The sequence below is a fragment of the Passer montanus genome, unplaced genomic scaffold, assembly GCF_014805655.1.
Source record: "Passer montanus isolate IOZ18808 unplaced genomic scaffold, ASM1480565v1 scaffold43, whole genome shotgun sequence".
NCBI classification, from domain to species: domain Eukaryota; kingdom Metazoa; phylum Chordata; class Aves; order Passeriformes; family Passeridae; genus Passer; species Passer montanus.
In genome coordinates this window covers 2,031,681-2,053,605 of record NW_024369151.1, presented here as the reverse complement: position 1 = coordinate 2,053,605, position 21,925 = coordinate 2,031,681, and the positions used below count along the sequence as shown (strand labels likewise).

At 48.9% G+C, this 21,925-nt stretch overlaps 1 protein-coding gene across 9 annotated transcripts in view; it reads right to left on the bottom strand.

Moving 5' to 3' along the window:
• The window catches only part of CACNA1B (calcium voltage-gated channel subunit alpha1 B), a 298,336-nt gene extending 276,826 nt beyond the window's left edge, over positions 1–21,510 (bottom strand). For 5 of the 9 annotated variants that reach the window (XM_039720113.1, XM_039720118.1, XM_039720119.1 and 2 more), the window contains exons 1-3: positions 20,839–21,098; positions 17,351–17,456; positions 9,933–10,072 (exon numbers count right to left, since the gene is read on the bottom strand). In XM_039720113.1, the coding sequence (XP_039576047.1) occupies positions 9,933–10,072; positions 17,351–17,456; positions 20,839–21,098 (506 nt within the window). Of the gene's footprint in view, positions 1–9,932; positions 10,073–17,350; positions 17,457–20,838 lie in introns of all 9 variants that reach the window. The other 4 variants (XM_039720115.1, XM_039720117.1, XM_039720116.1 and 1 more) reach the window with 1 other exon arrangement.
• Between the last annotated feature and the right edge of the window lie 415 nt (positions 21,511–21,925).

Genomic DNA, 21,925 nt, shown 5'->3' with positions numbered 1-21,925 from the left:
GGTCTGAGCCTGCCAGACCCCCCTCCTCACCTAAACCAAACCCCCTTTATCACAGTGCCATCTACATTACCAGAAACCACCTGGGATTCATTTTAAACGAGTGACAATTTTCAACCCCAGATCTTTTCCCACAGCTGAGGCTCACGGGATTGGAGGGCACATCCTGCTCTGGAGCATTGAAGTTTCTCTCTGAGCTGTAGCAGGGAGATGTTTGATCTTTAAATCAGACATGAAGGGATGAAATAACAGCACTCCTATGGATATTGTTTCGTGTCTAAACGGGCAAAGTCGTATTCCCAGGTCAGGCTGGAACAGGCTGGATCCTGCTCCCGAGCCGTGGCTCCACAGGATTCAGAAGAAATTACAAGATAAAGGAAAGGACAATTATGAAACAGCCTGTTCACATTTCCACCTAACTTATTCCAGGGAGCACCAGGGAAAGGCCTAATCATTCCCCTTCAAAAAAAACCATTTCCCTTCTGGTGGATCTGAAGATGATCTCAAGGCTACTTTGGTCTCAAGACCCAAACCAGCAAATGCTTGTGATGATTTCCATGAGTTAATTACATTTCCATTAGTGAAGAAGTTCTAAAACTTCATTTTCATCATTGATGTTTTTTGAGTCCTACCAAAATAGACAGGGAAACATGATTTTCTCTCTGCTTTTCTTTATCTATCTCACCCTTATGAGACTTTGCTCTTAATTTTAACTGTCTCAGCCTTTTCACTTCTCCTTAAATGGACATTTCTTCAACACTTTAATCATTTTCACAGCCTTCATCCTAAGCTCCCATGCCCAAACTTTATTTAAGGATGCTGGTCAGGGTGTTTGAGAAGGGGAAACTGAACCAAAAGGCTGAAAGATTGAACTGTCTTCCTTTTTTTAGTTCTTTTTAATTGGAAAATAAGCTGAGAGCCCCAACTTAAGTTCTATTAAGTCCTTCTTGAACCAGAAGCAAGCTACATCCAACCAAGTATTTCTGATTATCAGAGTTCTTCAGCACAGGAACATTTTATAGCTGAAAAAGTCTCAGTCTTCTCCAAGCACTTGTTTTTGTCCTTCACTTCTATATTTCTGCATCATCCCATGGACCATCAGCTTGCTCCTAAAGCCTCAGTGTGACTCTGGGACCTTCCAGTTGTGCAGAACCCTACAGGGAATTTGTGTAATGAGGCAAAGGAGGGGAGTGAGCTTCAACCCCTCTTCAGAAACTTCCCTAAGGAACAACCTTCTGCTCACAGATTCCTGACTGAGAGCAGCCCCCCCCACCCTTTGGAGAGCCCCAGGAACAATTTCTATTCCCAGGGAAGCCCAGCACTGCTCCAATCTCTATTCCTGATCCTTTCTTTGCTTAAATCTCACCCAGCCCAGCCTGAACTGACTTGAACTGAGCAAAGAGCTAAACCCATTATTGTCTAAAATTGGGTTTAACTCAGGAGTGACCTGAACTTCTTGCTCCAGAGGGAGGCTTTTAAAATTCTGCAGCTGATCACGAGAATCACCTACACAAACACACCCAGCCCTGCAGCCAGCTCGGAAACCAAGACAACTCCAGCACTGACAGAATAAGAATATCCACCAGAAAAGCCTGACCTGTTTCCTGAATGCTCCACCCTGGCAAATCACTGAGCAAATGAGTTTGTTGCATTTATCAATCCAAAACCCACCCCAGGTGACTTTTCTGGCCACCACAATATGGGGAGATGGAGGAGGGAGGAGACACAATTGTGTCAGATATGGATTTAGCTGATGCTGACCATGCCAGGAGGGAAAGGTTTCTCCTGTGTATTGTTTAGGTGGCCCCTGTGAGGATCAGGGAATTTTCCAAAGCCTCTAAGCTCACCCCACATGTTTGGTGTTGCCACAGGAGGCAGGACTTTCTCAGCCTGGGCTGCTGGACTTGCCCAGGGTAGGAGAGCGGCCTTCCCACAGTCAGGAGTTCATCCAGAGGAGTCATCCTGCAGCCTCATTCACATGAGAACCCTTCCGCTGTCCCAACCCCATCAGACCCTTCAGCACAGAGAAGATGCAAGAGAGCTGAAGTTAAGCAAAAAAATCTTGTGGAATTGTGTGGAAAAGCACCTCCAGGCACTGATCCTGGATGTGGCTTGACCTGGAATTCACACATCCTCTGGCTCCAGTTTCCAGCATGGAAGCCTGGCCCTGGCCAGAACATCCTACACGCCTCTTTGGTGGTTCAGCAAGAACAGAATGGAAAATCAGTTTTCCAAATCCAAGTTTTCTAAATCCAAGTTTCCTTGATGTTTTCAGAGAGCCCTGAGAAAGGGAATGGTCTGAGAGCACGCAAAGCGTTTGGGGTGAGATGTGGATCCAAGGACATGTGTGCAGAGTCACTGTTGGCACTCAGGCTTAGATCACAGCTAAAACCAGGCTGATTTCCACATCCTCACCCTTTTCCACAGTCACAGGCAGATTCTTCTCCTCTCAGATGAGCAGGCACTTTGCCATCCAAAGCTGCTCCCTTGGAACTGGGACACAGCAGCAGAAGCACCATTTGAGAAACAGGAGTCTGAGGTAACCTGCACCCTCCTCCTCATCTAATTATGGGACAGCACTCAACACCACACACAGCACTTGGGTATTTTGGGCTTGGTGATTTTTTTGCTTGTTTGTTTGTTTTTAAACTAGGGAGCATTAAAAATAAGAAATTAAAACTCTTGGGAGCTGCAGTTTGATTTGCTGGTTTGGGGTTGAATTCCCAGTATCCACACCCAGCTCCAAGAGCAGCTACCAATGTTTTCCACCTCTGGGTGCCCACAGGACATGGTTGCCAGGGCAGGATCACATATTAGGAGCAGGTCCAGAGTCCTCTTCCCACCTGCAGGCTCTACAATTGCCTGTGCAGCTGCTTCCCTCACAAGAGACAATATTTCCCTGCCACCCACCTGCCTTTGAGAGCCATAAAAAGCTAAAAATACTGTCTGGACTCTGGACTAATGATCCTGCCTGCCTTTGGTAAAGCCCTGGCTGCCATGAGAAGCAACCCTTGCCTTCACTTGGGATGGTCACTTCTACGTGACAGCTGCCCAGCTTCAGGGAGAGGTGAACACCCATAAATATTGTCTGGCAGCCCCTCTTTGTGAGCACAAAGCTTCCAGGAAGCACAAAATGTAGAAATGGATATGAGATGGAAACCTGGATGGTTTTGTTTCCTCTCTCTTTAATAGAAATGAGGTTGTTTGTGCCTCAACTTGCAGGCTCCTTGTGCTGTTCCATCATTATCACTTCTCATCCCAGGTATTCGATACCTCGCAGTCCCTTTTAATAAAGTAAGAGAGCAGCACATCAATCTCATTATCTGTTTGCCCTTGAGAAGTTCTCTGACCTGAAACGTTTGGTTTGCCACCACCAGAGCAGAGCCAGAGCAGGATAATTTCTGCCAGGGAAGGGCTGTCCCCACCTGCAGGTCCTCCGAGGGGCTGGGACCATCTGCAGCCTTCCTCTAAGCACAGCCCGGAGTCCTCCTCTGCCCAGGAAAGTCTCCTGATTTAGCAGCCAGCCACACACTTACTCACCCACCCGCTTCTCTCAACCTGCCTCCAGCCACCCCCACCAAAATCGATGCAGAAAAGCCACTACAAGCAACAAAAAAAGACACGAGCCCTAATTAACACAGCAAGAGGCTCAGCATGGCCTGGGTCCCCCTTCGCTCAGAAAATCAAGCCCAGAGAGAAAACAAACTCCAGTCCCAAGGAAGCTGCTCCCCACTGGGCAAAAAAGGAAATGGGGACATTTAGAACCCCCAAACCCTTCTCTCTGAAGAGAATGGCTTCTGCAGCTCCCCAGGAGCCCAGGCAGCCAAGGGGCAGAGGATTCAACAATTTCTGTTCAACCTGAGATCTCACACACTCTCTCCCCCCAGTTACAAACTGTCTCTGCTTCAAAAATAAAAATTTGGTTGCCTGGCTTCCTCCCTTGCTGCCCTCACCCATCAGCCAGAGCACCAGGTAACACCTGACAGGTAAATTCCCTGTGTCTTGTCCACCTTTATCTGATTTCATTTCAGAAGGGGGCCTTTGCTTCTCTGAGCCAGCAAGTGTCCTTCCATCACTGGAGCATAAAAGATATTGAACACAAGGATCAGCTGCATTAAAATCCATAAAGGCTTTGCTCCTTTCATGACTCATGCACGGTGCTGACAGCACTCGCCCCGAGTCCATCACCACCCCAAGCAAACAGCTCCTTCTCCTTGTGACAGCCAACCAGGACTGAGCTTGTTCCTTCTCAAAATGTCCCTTTTCCCAGCTCCTGTTGTTGCCCTGCTTTGCTTTCTAGCACACAAGTGCCAAAATTTCCACATTGGGAAAGCAAAGGGCAATCTGCACTTCCCTGCTCTGACCCCTTAATTCCCTCATCTTCACACCCGGAGCTGATAAACAAAGCATTGAGCAACCACCTAAAGGGGTGCTGCAGGGCAGCCACGGGGGCTGATTTCATTTGAATTTCATTTTTCTAATTAGTTCTGTGGTTATTTGCAGGTGGAATATAGAATCAAAGGATCACAGAAAGGTTTGGGTTGGGAGGGACCTTAAAGCTCAGCCAGTACCGCCCCTGCCATAGGCAGAGACACCTTCCACTGTCCCAGGCTGCTCCAACCTAATCCAGCCTGGCTGTGGACACGTCCAGGGATCCAGGGCCAGCCACAGCTTCTCTGGGAAACCTCTGACAAGGCCTGTTCACCATCACAGGAAAGGATTTTTTTTCCTAATATCTCATCTCCTGTTTGAAGCCATTTCCTCTCGTCTCATCACCCTTGTACACAAAGTACACCAGAGCCAGTCCCAGAGCTCAGACATCCTCATTTAAGGGCTTCTGAAACACAGGAACATGCACTTGGAGATAAAGAAATGCTGGAGCCAAAGCTTCTATGACTATTTTACAGCTTTAAGAAATCCCAGCCCTCACCAAGACATTTCCTTCTCAAACACTTCCCTGGTCACATCTCCCCCCTACACCCGGTCTGGGAGGTACATCCACCTGAAAGAGGCAGATCCAAGGTCCAAACCTGCTGCACAGCCCAGGCTGGGTGGTTCCTGTGCCTCCCACTCTGTCACTCATCGCTGCATCCAAGGCTGCTGCTCCTCAAACACAGCACCAGGAATAGCAGCTCCCACTGCCCACATAGCAGGATGATCCTGGTAACCAGCAACGCTCACATCGAGCATGAGCAGGCCTTTATGCTGTTACTAAATGAGTTGCCTTCCAAATTATTAGCAGCATCAGGAGCTGGGAGCACATTTCTCAGACAATCAAGATAATTCTGGCTTTTGTAATTTGTTCCAGACAGCTTGAGACATCCGTACCCGCGCAGAGACTTTGTGCACATCATTTGGCAGCTCCGGGCCTGGCACACGCTGTCTCTGCCAGTCCCACCCAGAGATCCAGGCAGCTGATCCAACTGGCTCAAGAAGCCACCAGGACTCTTCGAGAGTGTTTAATCCAGGCTGATTGGAAGCCAAAAGAAATTAATTCTGCTCATAAAGGGCAGAGCACGATCCTGTCAAGCACTCCATTATTTCATAGCGGCCTTTAGCCACTCTTGGTGTTGGACAAACACCACGTGGTTGTGGTCACTCCATGAGGATGTGGCAGAACTGGGAAAGGACCAGAGCAGCAGCAAAGGCCTGTGGTGCACAGAAAAGCCCTCAGGTCAAGGGAGGTTGGGCAGCATAAATCTCTGACTGGGGAAAAGCTGGCATTTCATAAAACCATAGGCATGCAGAAAAAGGAATTCTTCTTCAAACCTTACTAGAAGGCACCAAAGGGAATCTCAGGTAGCTGGTGATGAAAAGGGGACAAGCAGCTCTTTTCTTTGGGTGTGGAGTTAAACCCGGCAGCCCATTACCAATGATATGGGAAACCAGAAGTATAAACAAGCTCCAAAACACAACTGAGGGCAGACCCCTTGGACATCACAGTTTAAAAACCTTTAAAAATCCCTAGACTTCTAAATTTTGGGAATCAAAGATCAGTATCATTTTGTCCATGCCTTGTTCCCCATTCTCCCCCTCAGCACACAGGCCTTGACACCAGCTCCATGCAAACCCAACAGTTCTTCAGGCTTTGTATCCAAAACCCAGGAGAAAATCTCTCATGAACTCCAAGAGGAAAAGGCCTAAACCCTCCAGGCCCTGGAGCTCATGGCTCCAGCTGAGGAATTTGGGGACAGGACAAATTTGTTCCCAAAACACTTTGGATTTCTAAAATTTTCAACCCAAAACACATAGCAGCAACAGAATTAAAAAGTCCCTTTGCCTCCACCTTGGAAAAAGTGCATTAAGATCACCCAGTCCCAGGCCAATTGAGAAACTGCAATTTTGTGTGATTTAGAGCTGCTCATGGGTGGTGTCACCGCTGGAGCCAATGCAATCCCACAGAAACATGGAAATAAAATGAGCAGGAGCTATAAAATGTGTATTTTCTCCCCAACAGCAACAGGCCCATCCCAGCATGGGCAGTGTTCATTGAGACTCATCTACAACTGGTGGAGATCACAAGAAATCACTAAATAAATCGCAGAGGTAACAATATATTTCAAGGAGAGCAACCTGTTCTTTTCCCAGGCCTTTATTAAGAGCAGATCCACAGGTTTCCTTGGAAGCAAATGAGAAATAGGCACCACAGCATTGCTGGGAAAAGAAAGCGAGGGAGTGTTTTCTGGAACAACAAACCAAAGCCATTTTGGGCCACTATCTGTTAGACTCGAGTTTAGCTCAATAGGATATTGATCCTGGCTGCATGGAACACAGCCCTGATGTATTTCCTGATTAACAAGTTCTGCTGTCTGCTTTTGACAAACAAAATCTCCCTCATTGCAAGTAGATAAAAAATATAATTATCAATAATTCCAGGGTGCAAGCACTGAGTAGCCAAAAAAAAAAAAAAAAGGTTGGAAAAAGCAGGTGGGAAGGATTGCTGCATGATCACTGGAATATTTACACAAGGCTAAGTTCAATCAATGCAGAGCCTTCCCCCACAGCCTCCTCCAAAGCACACCCAGACTCTGGCTGGCCTTTTTCCTATGGAAACCGAGAATGAGAGCAGAGCTGCTCTTTGCTTTTCTGGTGCTTAGCTAAAAGCTGAAAATGAGATCAGGTTTTCTAACATTCACCATTTACCTTAATAAAAACAAGCACTCAGCAGGATTAGCAGGTACACAACTCTGTGTGGGGTATCACGGAACATTTTCATGATCCTTCATGCTTACACAGAAATAAAAAAAAATAAAAGAAGACGACTCAAAATCCCTCTATAATATTGAAGATCAATGTAAAACTGAGCTTGGGAGCTGAGCACTGCCTGGGAAACATGAAGTAACATTTTCAAGTAGAAATCTTGCACATATGGCAAAGGAAAGCTTTTGATAGAGTAGCAAAATTATATTTCAAAAAACTGATGTCCTACCTATCTATATTTATAAGAACACATTAAGTACTGGCTTAGCACTGTCCTTTTTTATTATTCCCTAATAAATTACAGCTTGATCATTTTTTGAAACACACAAATCCAAGTCTGCCTTCCACAGAAATGAAAATTAAGGTCCCACTTGTGTCACCACCTTACAGCCACCCCTGGCGGGTCTGTCAGCAGGAAATTTCTCACTCATCAAGCCGACTTGAAATCTTCATGCAGAAACGAGGAGGATTTTGTCTCAAATAAACAGCTCTGCACAGGTTTCCCCTCTCACCTGAGCTCATGCGGGCAGGGGGCACAAGAAAGGGTTCTGGCCACTGAAGGAAACCCAAGGAAGAGGAACTCCAGGTTTCCAGCACAGCCCCATGGCAACACAGGAGTGAGCTGAGAACTTAATCATGATCTGGGCAGTGAAGAGCAATACACACCAGGCTACAGAGAAAACACTAATTTAACCCCCTGTGTGAAGCTGCAGAGCTTTCAGTGCTCCCTCCACCTGGGCTAGAAATATTCAGGAAAGCATCAAACCAAGCATGAGTAACTCTGTTATGTTCAGTACCTTCCCCCTAACGCCAAAAATCGGGCATGAGCTCAAGTGCCTTGTTAAATCCAGCCCTCGAATTACAAGGATTAGAGGTCTGGATTTCCTCAGTGGAGATGACTCTTGGACTGGAAGCCGATGAGTTCAGCCTTTGCCACCCCTGCACTGCTGCCTGGTGGGAAGCCCTTGTACGAGACAATTTCAGCAGGGCCCAGTTGGTGTCACCATTGGAAACAGCAGTGGTGACGTTAACAGGATGGCACTTCAAAGGAACCCGCGGGGCTGCAGATGGCACCGGGGGTCCTTGTTCCAGCTGTCTCATCAAGCTGATATTCCACAATTATTTTCCAGGATCAAACAGTGCTGCAAGCATCTCCCACAGCACCGGGGAGACGCAGCTCATTCCGGGGGGATCCCGCGGCCACTTCAGCTGCAAAGCTTGGAATGTCTCAGTTGTAAAATAAAACCAACAAACTCTGGAGCCTTGTGTTTATGGAGGAAAAATAATAATAAAAGGAATTCAAACCATGCCTAAACAATATGGCTGGGATTCAGAAAAGCTTTTCTGTGCAGCCTGAACTTTAAGTAGAGAACCACTGGAGTCAGCTGAATTCCAGCATATAGTGGAATGCTTTGCTGTAGGATAAATTCAGCCAATGCCAATGTCCTTCCCAGAATCAGGGCCTTGATTTTTTTTTTTTTTTTAACACAAACAATGGTGTACAGCTAACTAGGAATCAGAACAGAGCGTCAGTGAGAATAATTGTAGCATCTGTGCTAATTCTCTTTTCATCCTGGTACCCCCTGCTTCTAAGTATGGAAATCTGATTCTCCTTGTGCCTCCACTGAAGTTTCTATTGATTAAATACCCAGCCCCAGCAGCAGGAGAATCAAGCCCTGAATATTTATTCTCTTCCTCTTAATACATCAAGAATTCCCTTTGGCCTCTCAAGTGCTGTATCACAGGGTGCCATGAATGCAAATGGAATTACAGTGATCATGTGGCTAATGAATACATTTGTATATGTATGCAAGCATTCCCCTACTCCACACCACCACCAGGAGCAGGGAATATCCACGTTCACCACACACACGGGCAGGCAAGGTGTGGGAAAGGATGGATATGGGAAGCATATCAATAGCAGGAGCCAGGCTGCAGTTTCTGGGGAGAAATGAACTGAAATCCTTCCAAGATGAAGGCTGCAAGCTCAGGACCTCACGCAGACCTTTGGATCGTTTCCTCTGAAGCTTTAAAGCCCAATTTGTAGACTAGGAGTGTTCATGTTTATGTTTTCATTATCCACCAGTATCACCCTCTATTTATATAAATAGACAGAAACTGCTGCAATGCATAATGGAAAATATTGTCAGCATTTCCAAGGGAGAGATCAGTGATATCATCTCAAAGCAGGGTACAAAATGCACATGTAACCTTTTCACATCCACCCTTAATAAGACATTTTGAATTCTTTTCAAACACCCTCGAATTCTTTTGAGAAAAGTTATTTTATAGGGGAATAAATTCATTCCTGCAGAAACTTGGCTGGTTTCAGAACTGTAACAGCTTAAAACCAGGATGCATTTAATTTGTTAGCACACTCCATGTTGACTTCTAAAGTCATGCTGTAACGTCCGAAAATAAATTGATTTAAATCAGGTTCAAGTACCAGTGGCAATTAGAACCTGCAAAGTCACAGAAATGTCAGGAAGTGTCTGGATCAGACACACACTGGAATATCTACAAAGAAATATCCTCAAAACCACTTTTGAGTTGGTTCAAATGCTTGGCAAGTGACTCATTCAGCACAAGAGCCGTTCCTTGGATTTACTACAGCCAGAATTGCAGGATTTTAGTGCTACCCCACTCCAGTCAATCCCAGCCCAACCCAGAGTAAACAAAGAGCACAAATCAGGGTGAGAGCCCCGTTAAGCTCAGGGGGAGAGGAGGTCACTTACCCTGTGAGGACCACGACAAAATCCATCACGTTCCAGCCGTTGCGCAGGTAAGAGCCTTTGTGAAAAACAAAGCCCAGAGCGATGATTTTGATACCAGCTTCAAAACAAAATATTCCAATAAAGTACGGCTCAGTGTCGTCCTGGAAAAGAAGGGAAATTAAAGGAGTCAAGGAGATATCCGTGTTCCTGCTGTGATAACCAGTCCTCTAAACAGCTACAGGCAGCAACTTCACACCTTTTCCATTCTTTGAACAGAGCTGAAATTAAAGGTTTAAGTTTGTTGGAAGTAAGCTCACAGAGGAATTTCATTATTATTTTTCTGAAATGAATTTTCTTTACAAATTGGCAATCCTATTGGCCTTCATCCTGATGGTTTCATGCCACACTTTCCACACTTATGGAATGTTCTGGAGGGAATTTTGCTGTGGAAATTTTGCTCTAAGGGTATATTGAAATTAGAGATGACAGGTTTCTGGAGTTATTGGCATGGAAGATGTTCCACAACTCATCCAGGGACCTGAAACAAGAGGGTGTCTTGGGGACCAACAGCCAGCCACAGCAAGCCTGACTGCACTGACAGGAAATTATTTATTTATCATTTATTCCATCAGTTCCTTCTTTGCTCCTTCTCCTCCATTTTATCCGTTTTCACAGCTGCAGCCTCATTTGTTTTCCTTTCACTGGGGATGTGGTTCAGGGAGAAATCCCTAACCCCTCCCATGAACAGCAGAAGCAGGAAGATTTGTGTCTGGAGTCCATGGTGCAAACTAACACAACCCCTGGGATTGCAGATTCGTGCCCTTGCTCACTACACTGAAAATCAAGCTCGGTCTCTACAGTTTTGCTAAACCTTTTATTCCATCTCTGCACCAGAGATCTCAGGATTAGACTTTATTGACTGGGGTTCCAACACACATTCAGTGCCAAATGGAAGCATTCACATTTGGAAGGAAGATTTGGGCAAGAAACGAGAACAAAGCAAGATGTAAAAGCAATGGGCATCAATTTCAAGAACTTGTTCGTCAGCTTTGGCACCAGTAACCAATTTCCAAATGTGCCTCAGATCCTGGTTTTCATTTGAATCCAATGGAAGTAAAGCAGCCCTACCCAAATAAGAAGCAAACTTCCACACTGAGAGATTAGAAATCTCTTTTCCAGTGGCTTTGGCATTTCTGGCCACCAGAACCAAAGAGCTGAGCTGCTGTTTGAGGTGTGGTTGTTTGTATTTTGCAATTCTCCCAATGCCAACAGGGGATTGTTTGTTCTCTGATGGAAAAAGAGCAGGAATGTCGAGGCTTGTGCAGGTTTGACACAAGCACAGCAACTCCTGCTCAGCTCTGACACAGGCCCACACTTCAGGACAGCACTTGCTCCAGAAATTGAGGTTTTCACCCCTAAAAGTTGGGCCTGTTCAGCCTCAAGATGTGATGCTGAGAGGGGCCCTCAGCCCTGGGTGTCTCTCTGTGTCCCTGGGTGTTCCTGGGTGTCCTTGTCTGTCTGTCCCTGTCTATCCCTATCTGTCTATCCCTGTCTGTCCCTGGCTGTCTGTCCCAGTCTGTCCCTGTGTGCGGAGGTCAGGGCAGGCCCGGGCTCTGCCCTAGGCCCAGCCATGGCCCCAGAGCCACGGGCAGGGCCTGAGCCCAGCAATTCCCCTGCCCAGGAGGCAGAACTGCTGCCCTGGGCAGTGCCAGCCCTGAGCAGAGCCCAGAGAGGCTGTGGGCTCTCCCTGACTGGGAATATTCCAGAACCATCAGCCCTGTGCCCTGTGCTCTGGGGTGGCCCTGCTGGAGCAGGGAGGTGGCACCAGTGACCCCACTGTGGTCCCCTCCAGCCTGACCCACCCTGGGATCTGTGACATGGCAGCACAGCCCTCCCAAGGAGGCTTGGCTGGACATGACCCAGCTCAGCAAGTCCAGCAGAGAGCTCCAATCTCTGAGGATGCCTCCAAGCTGCTGGAAAACACAGCCCCTGGAGAGGCTTTTCCATCAGCTGCTGAGTTCTGTTCCCCATATCCCCACACACCTCCATGAAAACAGCTCTTCCACCATTCCATCTTTCACCCCGTGTTACCTCTGTTCCCCTCCACCTTTCTGACCTCACAGCCCCAGCAGTTCCACCTGCCCTGCCCCTGTGGGGAGGTGACAGTCACCTGCAGAGACACTCACAGGTGCTGGCTGGCCAGGCAGCAAAACAGAGCAGGGGCCTGTTAAGCTCACACTGGGCCCCTGGCTGAAATGGAGAGCAGAAAATGAAATCCTAGCCCCCAAACTGTCTTCCCCTCCAGCCAAGGAGGGGTTTGCACAAGCAGCAGCACCACCAAGCCCTCTGTCCCTCGCTGATGCTGCTCAGGGGACACAGGAGCCACCCCTGCCAGACCCCCAGCTGCCCATCTCAGAGCTGTTTACCCACAGAGAATCAGGAACAAAGGCCACCAGACCTTTTATGACCTTCAACAGAAATCCTACAATACACATCTTCTTCCAGCAGCTGCTCCACAGCGAGAGCTGGAGGCATCCCAGGGCTCCAACCCGGTACAGAAAAGAGGGAATAAGGGAGAAAGGGTCAGAAATCATCCTATGTGATTCCAGGAGAAGTTCCTTACAACTCCTCATGGACACAGGAGCCCTCTGACAGCCCAATCCACCTGTTCCTCAACAGCCCCCACAGCCCCTGGCTCAACAGCTCCAGGTAATGTCTGCACACAAAGGCCTCCCAGCCCATCCCAAATCCCCATCCCACAACTACTCGCATGCCTCTAAAAATAGCTCTTCTGAGACACACAAAAAAAGCTACCTTTACCCACATCCACTCCTCCACATTACTCCCTCACTTCCTTGGAGCCTGGTATCTACTCCAGTCTCTGCTCAATCTAGGTCAGGTGCCTGGTGATTACAGCTCCCAGCTTTAAAGAGCCAGGCTCCAGGTACTCCAGGGTTGGATGGGATGTGCTCTTCCCAAAGCTAGGGCTGCACAGAGCTCTTAGGAAGTGGGTCAGGAGTTTTTGTCAGCTTCTAAGGAAGCAGGAAGGCTCACAGATGGATTTGAGTATTTATTACAAAGGAAAACTCTCATCTGTAGGGTTGGCAGAGAGTAGCTGGGGAAATAAGAGGCAAAAGAAAGAATGTCTTTTCTAAAGCCTGCCTAAATTTACACTGATTCAGCCCAAGAATCAGGGCAGTGACAATAAGATGAAAAATAAAATTTACGCCCCACTGGGGAAAGGTCCTGCAGCTGAAAAAAAAAGGATTTGCTTGACTGTGTGTGATGGAAGGAGGGAAGGACATGGCTGAATTCCCTGTGCAGCACTGAAATGGCCCTGCCTCAGCTCAGAGTCCCTGCTGGGACACCCTGGAGCCCCATCAGACCAAAGGCTGTGGCCCTGCTCGGGTTCCAGAGGGGCAGAGCAGGTGATGATGAGGATCCCTGTGCGTACTTGGAAGGAGGGCAGAGAATCTGGGCAGCAGCCAGAGCTGTGCCAGCAAGTTGTTTGCTGTGGACACAGCAGAGCTTGAGGCTGGGCCAAACACACATTTAATCAATATGTTTCTGATCAGAAACAACTTCTGAGTCTGGAAAGTCATTACCATTCCTACTTCGCGTCCTAGTGTCTTTCCTTGGCCTTCGGGTGTGACAGCCTGGAGAGGTTTGGGTGTGAAAGGCTTTGTTCATGCAAAGGTTAATATGAGCAGCTCACATATTACTGCTCTAAGTGCCTGTGGATGGGAGAAAGCATTCAATCCATTAGTAAATTGCCAGAGCTGTCATGCTGAAAATGTGGGAAATGTGATGTTCTGTCCTCACATCCAAAACACCCAGGGGAGCCAAACACCCTGAGGCTGCAGTGAATATCCCACAGCCCCTCTGCTGTGGAAGAGGTTTTACAGCGACTTCTATGAGCCAGAGAGAAGTTTGAGAAGAGGATCCACGTTCATCCCTGAAGGAATTTTCTACCAAGGTCGTTGACACAGAAACCAAGAAAGAAAGAAGGAGAAATGAGAGAAACCTGCAACTGCCTGTTCCAATGAGCACTTTGTTTTCTTTCCTGAGCAATGAGTAAACTTCTGAGTTTTGTAAGAATGTAGAAAAAGCATGCATGCTATAGTAAAAACAGTTTGGAGCCTTCTGAAAATGGAGTGTGTCGCTTTGTATTGTCTTCATCTCACCTACATTGTTTTCTTTCCTGAGCAATGAGTAAACTTCTGAGTTTTGTAAGAATGTAGAAAAAGCATGCATGCTATAGTAAAAACAGTTTGGAGCCTTCTGAAAATGGAGTGTGTTGCTTTGTATTGTCTTCATCTCACCTACGACAGGCTGGTGCCATCCAACAGGCCCTGCCCCAGGGCAGGCAGGGCAGAAAAGAGATTTCCTGTCCTGCAAGTTCTGAAATCATCACTGTCCTTCTGGGAGAGATCTCCTGGAGCCCCTCATGGGAAACTGAACAATTAGGAAAGAGACAGAGAGGGAAGGAGGTCTTGGTGTGGACAGCCAAGAGCCCTGAGAGCAAGGTAGCCTTGGGGGCTGGGATGGGAAGTTCCCATTCCCACATTTGGAGCTCTCACCACCAGGCTCTGGGCTGCTCAGAACAGCTCCCTCAGCATCTCTGCAGCTGCATCGCTCCTGTGTGTACAAATAATGCAATATTTGGGGTAGAGGGAGGCTGACTGGGTGGAGATGGACAGGGGCAAAGCTGTTCCACTGGACAGTTCCTGGTGGAGATGGACAGGGGCAAAGCTGTTCCACTGGACAGTTCCTGGTGGAGATGGACAGGGGCAAAGCTGTTCCACTGGACAGTTCCTGGTGGAGATGGACAGGGGCAAAGCTGTTCCACTGGACAGTTCCTGGTGGGAGGGGAACATTCCCAGCATCCAGAGCATGTGAGACTTCCAGCTCGGAGCAGAAAAGAGCCTCGGGGTAGATCAGTCTGCTGCTGGTAGAAGAATGAGTTTGTTCCTCGTTTGATGATCAAGGACCTGAGCCAGTCCTCCAGTTCACCACTAAATGCTCTGATCACCAGGCTGGTGCTTTCTTAGAGCCCTGATTTTGACCAGAATTTCCAGCCCAGAGCCAAGGAATGCTTTTCTGTGCATTCTGAGAATTTTCCTCAGACATTCCAAATCTTGGAATAGTGCATGTACTGTACATGTGCTCAGCTAACCCTGTTTGACAATAACAGGAGCACAAAAACCAGCCCGGTGCTGCAGCACTGCAGGATCATATCCTGGCTCTTGGGGAGATAAATAGAGGAAAATTTTGATTGAAAGACAAAAATAATTAAAGTGTTTGCATGGGCTCCTCCCTTTTTTCCTCAGCTTTAACAAACAGACAATCTTTTTTTTTTCTTTGCTTCTGTGGAATAAATTATCTGGGCAACTTCAGTTTTCCTTCAACAACTCTGTTAACATCTCCCAGTCACATAAGTCTTGTGATGTGATCCTCATATCCTTAATATCTGATTTACTCTTCACTGATGATCTCAAATTTGGAGATTTTAATAAAACCAGGAGAAAAAAAGCCATATCCATTAACCATTGCCCAAAAAAAGACCAATTCCATTCCTGCTAAAGACAGAATAAAGCACCTGCTGTTCTGCATGGACTTAGAATTTGGCTGAACAAATCTGAAAATGTATAGGAAATGTATGTGAATGTTTCCTCACTCTGGTTTAACACAGATTTGTAACATTTTTGATGAAACAACTTCCAATTTATAGAAGTAAAAGAAGAATCCTAAAGAGGCTTCACTTTGAAAACTAGAAGACCATTTTTCTTACTCACAATGCTTATTCTTTCCAGCTTATGTTGAAAATTAAAAGTATTTCATGACTTGTAAAGATTCGCAGTGCTACTCTATGAAAAATCGCTTTATACTTCAGCGTTACAAATGTGCTGTAGTTAAAATGGCTTCAGGATATCTGAATCAAACATAATGGTGCTTGGGACAAAAATGAGGGGTTAATTCTTCTTTCCAGTCTGAGGCAGAGCCAACAGGGCAGAGATTGTGCATTTAACTCACTGATCTCTCTCACACTACTCGGTGGCAATGCCAGTGCCCCCCTTTTGAATGATTTAGGCAGGAATCTGAAGGGGTGTGTGCTGTAAAATGGAATTAATACACTGGGGAAAAGGACAATAACATGCCTCTAGGATGCCCTTATAAATCAAGGGATACAGAGAAACATAAAACCAACGTGAACCAAAGGATTGCCAAGCCAGAACGTCCCTGAAACTGCTTTTCCTTATGTTTATAGCCACGGAAGGCACTCCCCCAGCTCAGTCCTGGCTCTAAACCTGTGCTTTGCTCACAGCCCCAGGCTGGCCTTGCCAACCAACCCCAAAGCACACAAAGACAGGTTTAATGGCAGAAAGATCTACATACAATCATTGATTCATTTTATCCTCACGTCTTCTTAATTAAAAAGAATTCCAACAGAGAGAGAAAGCAAGCCCTGTGAGGAGGACAGCCAGCACGAGTGGATCCATTTCCAAACCAGCACCAAATTCTGACCCTGACTCTCCAAATTCCTCACTGACACATTTTTTCCTGCTTCTGGAGAATGAGATTGTGAGAGCTGCCCACTGGCATGGGCCATCCTTGGGAACTGCAGCAAGCACTATTCAGAGGCTCTCATTTCTGGCAGCAAGCCTAATGTTATCTTTGTTTGCATAATATAGCATCTACATGGAAAACACATATGGATCCCTGTTTACCCATCCTTTGAACATGCACCAGCATTAATGCATTTAGGCATGCAAGACGTTCCAGATCATTAAAAGTAGGAGAAAAATCAAACCAAGAATTACACAGTTTTCCTACAGTGATGATAAATGGGAGAAATATTTTGAAGCTATTCTTCTATTTTCTTTTGAAATAAGGTAATTGGACTCATTACCATAAAGCCTGCGGGTAAATTATTTTTCTCTGTAAGCTGGTTGCTTTTTTTTTTTTTTTTGGAAAGGAAGTGTAATCATCTGAACCTAATGTTTGCTTTGAAGGATCTGTGCTGTGGCAGGAAGACACACACAAATCCTAAAAGGTTACTCTGTTCTACCACTCCCTGGGAAAATTAAAATTACACAGAAGTTCATTTGATTCCAAAGATAATTCTAAGCATTGCTCAGCTCCTTCCTGTCCTGGTTTAGAGGAAACTTAAGTTTGAAGCCCTTCTGATCATAACACAAAGTCCAGCTCTCTCCCGTGGCTGGGCAGGGCTGGCTGGAGTGATGAAGCATTCTTGTGCAGATGGGATCAGGAGGGGACAGTTATCCTTGCTGTGACAGATTTTTTCTGATTGTCAGATCAATGCCTGTCTGTTTACGTATGAATCTTTAAAATAGGTCCAAACACTCCCAACACCCAGTGGCCAATTGTTTTTTGTGTTAGACTAGGGGAAAAAATGAAAATGAATGAATGAAACTCACCAGTCTCTCTGACATCGGTGTCTTGTCTCCATCCGGCAAATGTTGTTCCAGAGCCAGCACAATACAATTGGCTATGATTGTAGCTAAAATCATGTATTCAAATGGAGTGGAGACCAGAAGTTAAAGAAGACACTGGACAATATGAGAAGAACCCCATCCAAATCCTGTTTCTACCCACAGAGTTGCATTAATTGAGCATTCTAAGGTTTCTCTTTTTTTTTTTTTTTTAAGACATATGATCTCCTTGACTTCCTCGGCTCTTTCTTGGTGTGTTTGGAAGAGAAGTAGGAAATTGGCACTTCTCTTCTTTAAGAGAGTTAGAGACTCACATACAATCATAACTGCTCAAGGAATCTGGGAGCAAGAAAGTGAAAGGTCTAAAGGAAATAAAAACTATTAATATGTATTGATTTTCACTGAGATTGATAAGCTAAATTGCCTCTAAATAGGTTATACAACTAAACACCATCTGCTGAATTTTTCTTCAGAAACATTTAACTTCAGCACATGGTGCAAATAAGTGATGGGCACAAAAAAGTTCAATTTGGAGTACCTACCCAGGTCTAAAACATGAATTACTGCTCGATTGCAATGTCCACTCTCAGTGAGACTAAAACCCTCAGTGCCCTTTTGGGATGTAGGATGGAAGTGGGGAGGGAAAAGAATCCAAATCCGGCACCAGGTCCCACCCTTGCTTTTTGCCACCATGTCCCACCCTGAGCTGTGCCAAGCCCCAGCTCTCCCAGGGTGGAGCTGTGCCACAGGCAGCAGCGGCGGCTGAGGGCGGGCAATGGCTCCGCTCAGCACCACGGGGAGATGGAACCAGCACCACGGAGAGCTGGGCTCAGCACCACGGGGAGATGGAACCAGCACCACGGAGAGCTGGGCTCAGCCCCACGGGGAGATGGAACCAGCACCACGGAGAGCTGGGCTCAGCACCACGGGGAGATGGACTCAGGGCCACGGGGAGATGGACCCAGGACCATGGAGAGATGGAGTCAGCACTGCGGAGAGATGGAACCAGCACCATGGAGAGATGAACCCAGCACTGCGTGGAGCTGGGCTCAGCACCATGGAGAGAAGGGCCCAGCACTGCAGAAAGATGGACCAAGACCATGGAGAAATGGGATCAGCACCATGGAGAGATGGACGCAGGACCACAGAGAGATGGGTTCAGCACCACGGGGAGACGGACTCAGCACCATGGGGAGATGAACCCAGCACTGCGGGGAGATGGGCTCAGCATCATGGAGAGATGGGCTCAGCTCCATGCAGGGATGGGCTCAGCACCACAGGGAAATGGACCCAGCACTGTGAAGACCTCTGCTCAACACCATGGAGAGATGGACCCAGCACCATGGAGAGATGGAATCAGCACCACGGGGAGATGGACCCAGCACTGTGGGGAGAAGGACCCAACACTGCAGAGAGCTCAGCTCAACACCATGGGGAGCTCCTCTGAGCGCAGCGGAGAGCTCAGCTCAGCACCAGGGACAGCGCCGAGCCGCGCCGCAGACTCAACACCCTGGAGGGCTCAGCTCGGCCCGAAGAGCTCGGCTTGGCAGCGTGGAGAGATTGGTTCAGCATCGCGGGGAGCTCAGCTCAGCACCGTGGTCAGCCTGGCTCAGCATCACCATCAGCCCAGCTTAGCACCACCATGAGCTCAGCTCAGCACCGTGGTCAGCTCAGCTCACCACTGTGGTCAGCCTGGCTTCAGAACCGTGGTCAGCACAGCTCAACACCGTGCTAAGCTCATCCCAGCACCGTGGTCAGCTCAGCTCAGCACTGTGGCTGGCTCCAGAACCATGGTCAGCATAGATCGACACGACGGTCAGCTCAGCTTAGCACCACGGTCAACCTGACTTCAGCGGCGTGGTCAGCTCAGCTCAGCACTATGGTCATCCTGGCTTCAAAACCTTGGTCAGCTCAGCCCAACACCGTGATAAGCTCATCCCAGCACTGTGCTCAGCACCACCATCAGCTCAGCCCAAGCACTATGGTCAGCCCAGATACCGAACCGTGCTCAGCTCGGCTCAGCACCGTGGTCAGCTCGGCCCAGCACCGCGGACAGCGCCCGGCCCCGCCCGCCGGCCCCGCCGCTCCGGCGCGGGGAAGCGCCGGTGGCTCCGCCGGTCCCGCCGGCTCCGCAGCACTGGGGGTCCCCTCCCCGCATCCCCCGGAAAGATGCAGCCGAATCGCCCAGGAGGCAGAGGAGGGAAAGACTGAGTCTACCCGCGCAGTCAAGGCGATGCTCTGCCTGCCACCGGGGGTTTGGGGCTTGTTTATCCACACTTAAATGCGGGGAAGGAGAAATAGATGAGAAAATGCAGCAATCGCTGGGATTGTGTAACATGGACAGCAAGATCAATACGTGTTTGTGTGTGTTCGGAGAGAAGGGAAGTGCATTGACTCCACTGGTGTATTTTTCCTGTCAGCCCCTCAGGAAGTGAAAACTGGGGAAGTCTAAGCAGGAGCTGGCCTGTGTGGCAACTGAAAGTGTTGCTAGGAGGCTGGGAGGAGGCCGTGCTGCTGTTAGCTGAGGATTAATAGGGGTGTGATATGAAATGAAAAGAAAACAACCGGCTCCCCTGAGACCCCCCAGTGTAAAGCACTCCGGTACACACACACAAAATCTGCTCCCTGGGAGGCTCAGCCTGCTCCCCTCTGCTTACAACCATCGTTCTGAGCAAAGCCCCCTTCCCACTGCAGCTCACTTGGCCTGGGAGCTGGGTCTCAGACAGAAAGCATCTGCCCCTTTCACAATACAGCAGATGATCCCTCTCCCCACTTACTGCCTCCTTCTGCCACAAGGCTTTGCTAATTTTAATTTTATTTTTTTTTTCGTGCAGCCTAAGCTTAGGCTATGTACCTAATCAAAGTGCCATGATTCATGTTGATTCAAATGGATTCCAGAGGGGATGTGCTAAAACCGAGCTGCAATAATTGCATTCCTGGGATTTACCTGGGCTCTCAATGTCCCCTACTATCAATGCAGCTTCTATGCTAAGGTGTCACCATTTTTATCCAACATTCCTTCTTCTGTTCACAGGAAGACAGAAGAGTTGAAAAGCTCCAAGATGGAAATAAAAATCAGGATTCACGGGCACAAATCTCACAGAACCTGACTTGAATTGTAGGAAATGTCAGTCCATGCACCTGTGTACATCTCGCTCCTAAAGACACCCTGACATGGCTTACACACACCCCCAGCATCAAGCACACCAAAAAGACCCTCGGTGCTCCCATGGAAGCGATTCCTTGATTCCCTGATTGCCTGATTCTCTGATTCACATATTCCCACTGCCACGGCCGTGCATCATGTCGGGCACACGGCTCCCCAGCACACACACCCATGGCACAGCCCGATCACACCGTCTGCATCAACAGCAGACACCCTCCCTGCGCTGCCTGGAGGGGTCTCTGCCCCTCAGCCTCCCTCTCCCCTCCCCACCTTCCCCCCTGCCCACACAGCCTCCCTGAAAGGATATGGCCACTCTGTTATTCGCTTGGCGTATTTCCGTATAACATTATCTTCACTGAAGATGAAGAGGGATCTGTTGACTGTGAAGCAGTTCTGTTTGACAGGGATGGGGTTGTAGAGAGCCATAGTCCTGGCTCTCTGAGCCATCGACTGTTTATACATCCTTTGGCCGGCTTGGGGGCCACCTTGCCGGCTGCTCCCTCTTCCAGCCCCGGCCGGCCCTCCACCTCCATAGCGGGTTGGCAGATCATCCCCAAACCGAGCCATCCTCGCAGTGCACGGAGCCGGGCGCTACAATCCAAACTGGCAGCCGAGGCGAGAGGAAGACGCATCACAGCGCGCAGCACTTCTCCCTCCGGGGGCTTCAGTTGCGGGATCGGGATCGACCGCGGCAAAAATAGATCGATATATAATAATACAAAAAAATATCCCTTTTCCTTCCTCCACCCCCTGCGCTTCCCCGCCGCTGTGGCTGCCCGGGGGTAGGAGGAAGGCTCCGGGGCTCCGCTCACCTCCCCGCACAGGTGGCGTCTCTCCGGCCCGACCTCATGGCCGGGGCGGCGCGGGGTGCCCGCGGTGGCCGCGGTCCCTTCGGCGGCGGCCGCTGTGCCGGGAAGGGGCTGCGCTGCTGCCGTGCCCGCCGCGGGAGCGCTCCGCCGTGCCCAGCCCAGCCCGGCACGGCTCCGGCACGGCCCGGCCCCGCCGCATGTGATGCCCGGAGCCAATCGGCCGCCGCGGCTCCGCCCGCTCCAGTCACCGGCACCGGGGGGCGGGCGGGGAGGGAGGAGGGAGGATGGAGCCGGCCCGGCCCGGCCGCCGCCCACCCCGGTAAATACGGCGGAGCCGCGGCCACTCCCCGCGGGAAGGAGGGCTCGATGCCCCCCGCCCTGCGCAGCGCTCCGCGGGCGCGCAGAGCCCCGGCCGGGGGTGCCGCCGCTGGGATGGGCGGGGGGCGCAGGCCAGGCAGCCCCCGCGCCTGCGCGCCGCCGCCCAGATGTGCGCTGCCCAGATGTGCGCTGCCCAGATGTGCGCTGCCCCCACGGGTGCCCCGAGCCTGGGGAGCGCAGCGCGGCTCCCTTCACCCCGCCGGTGCC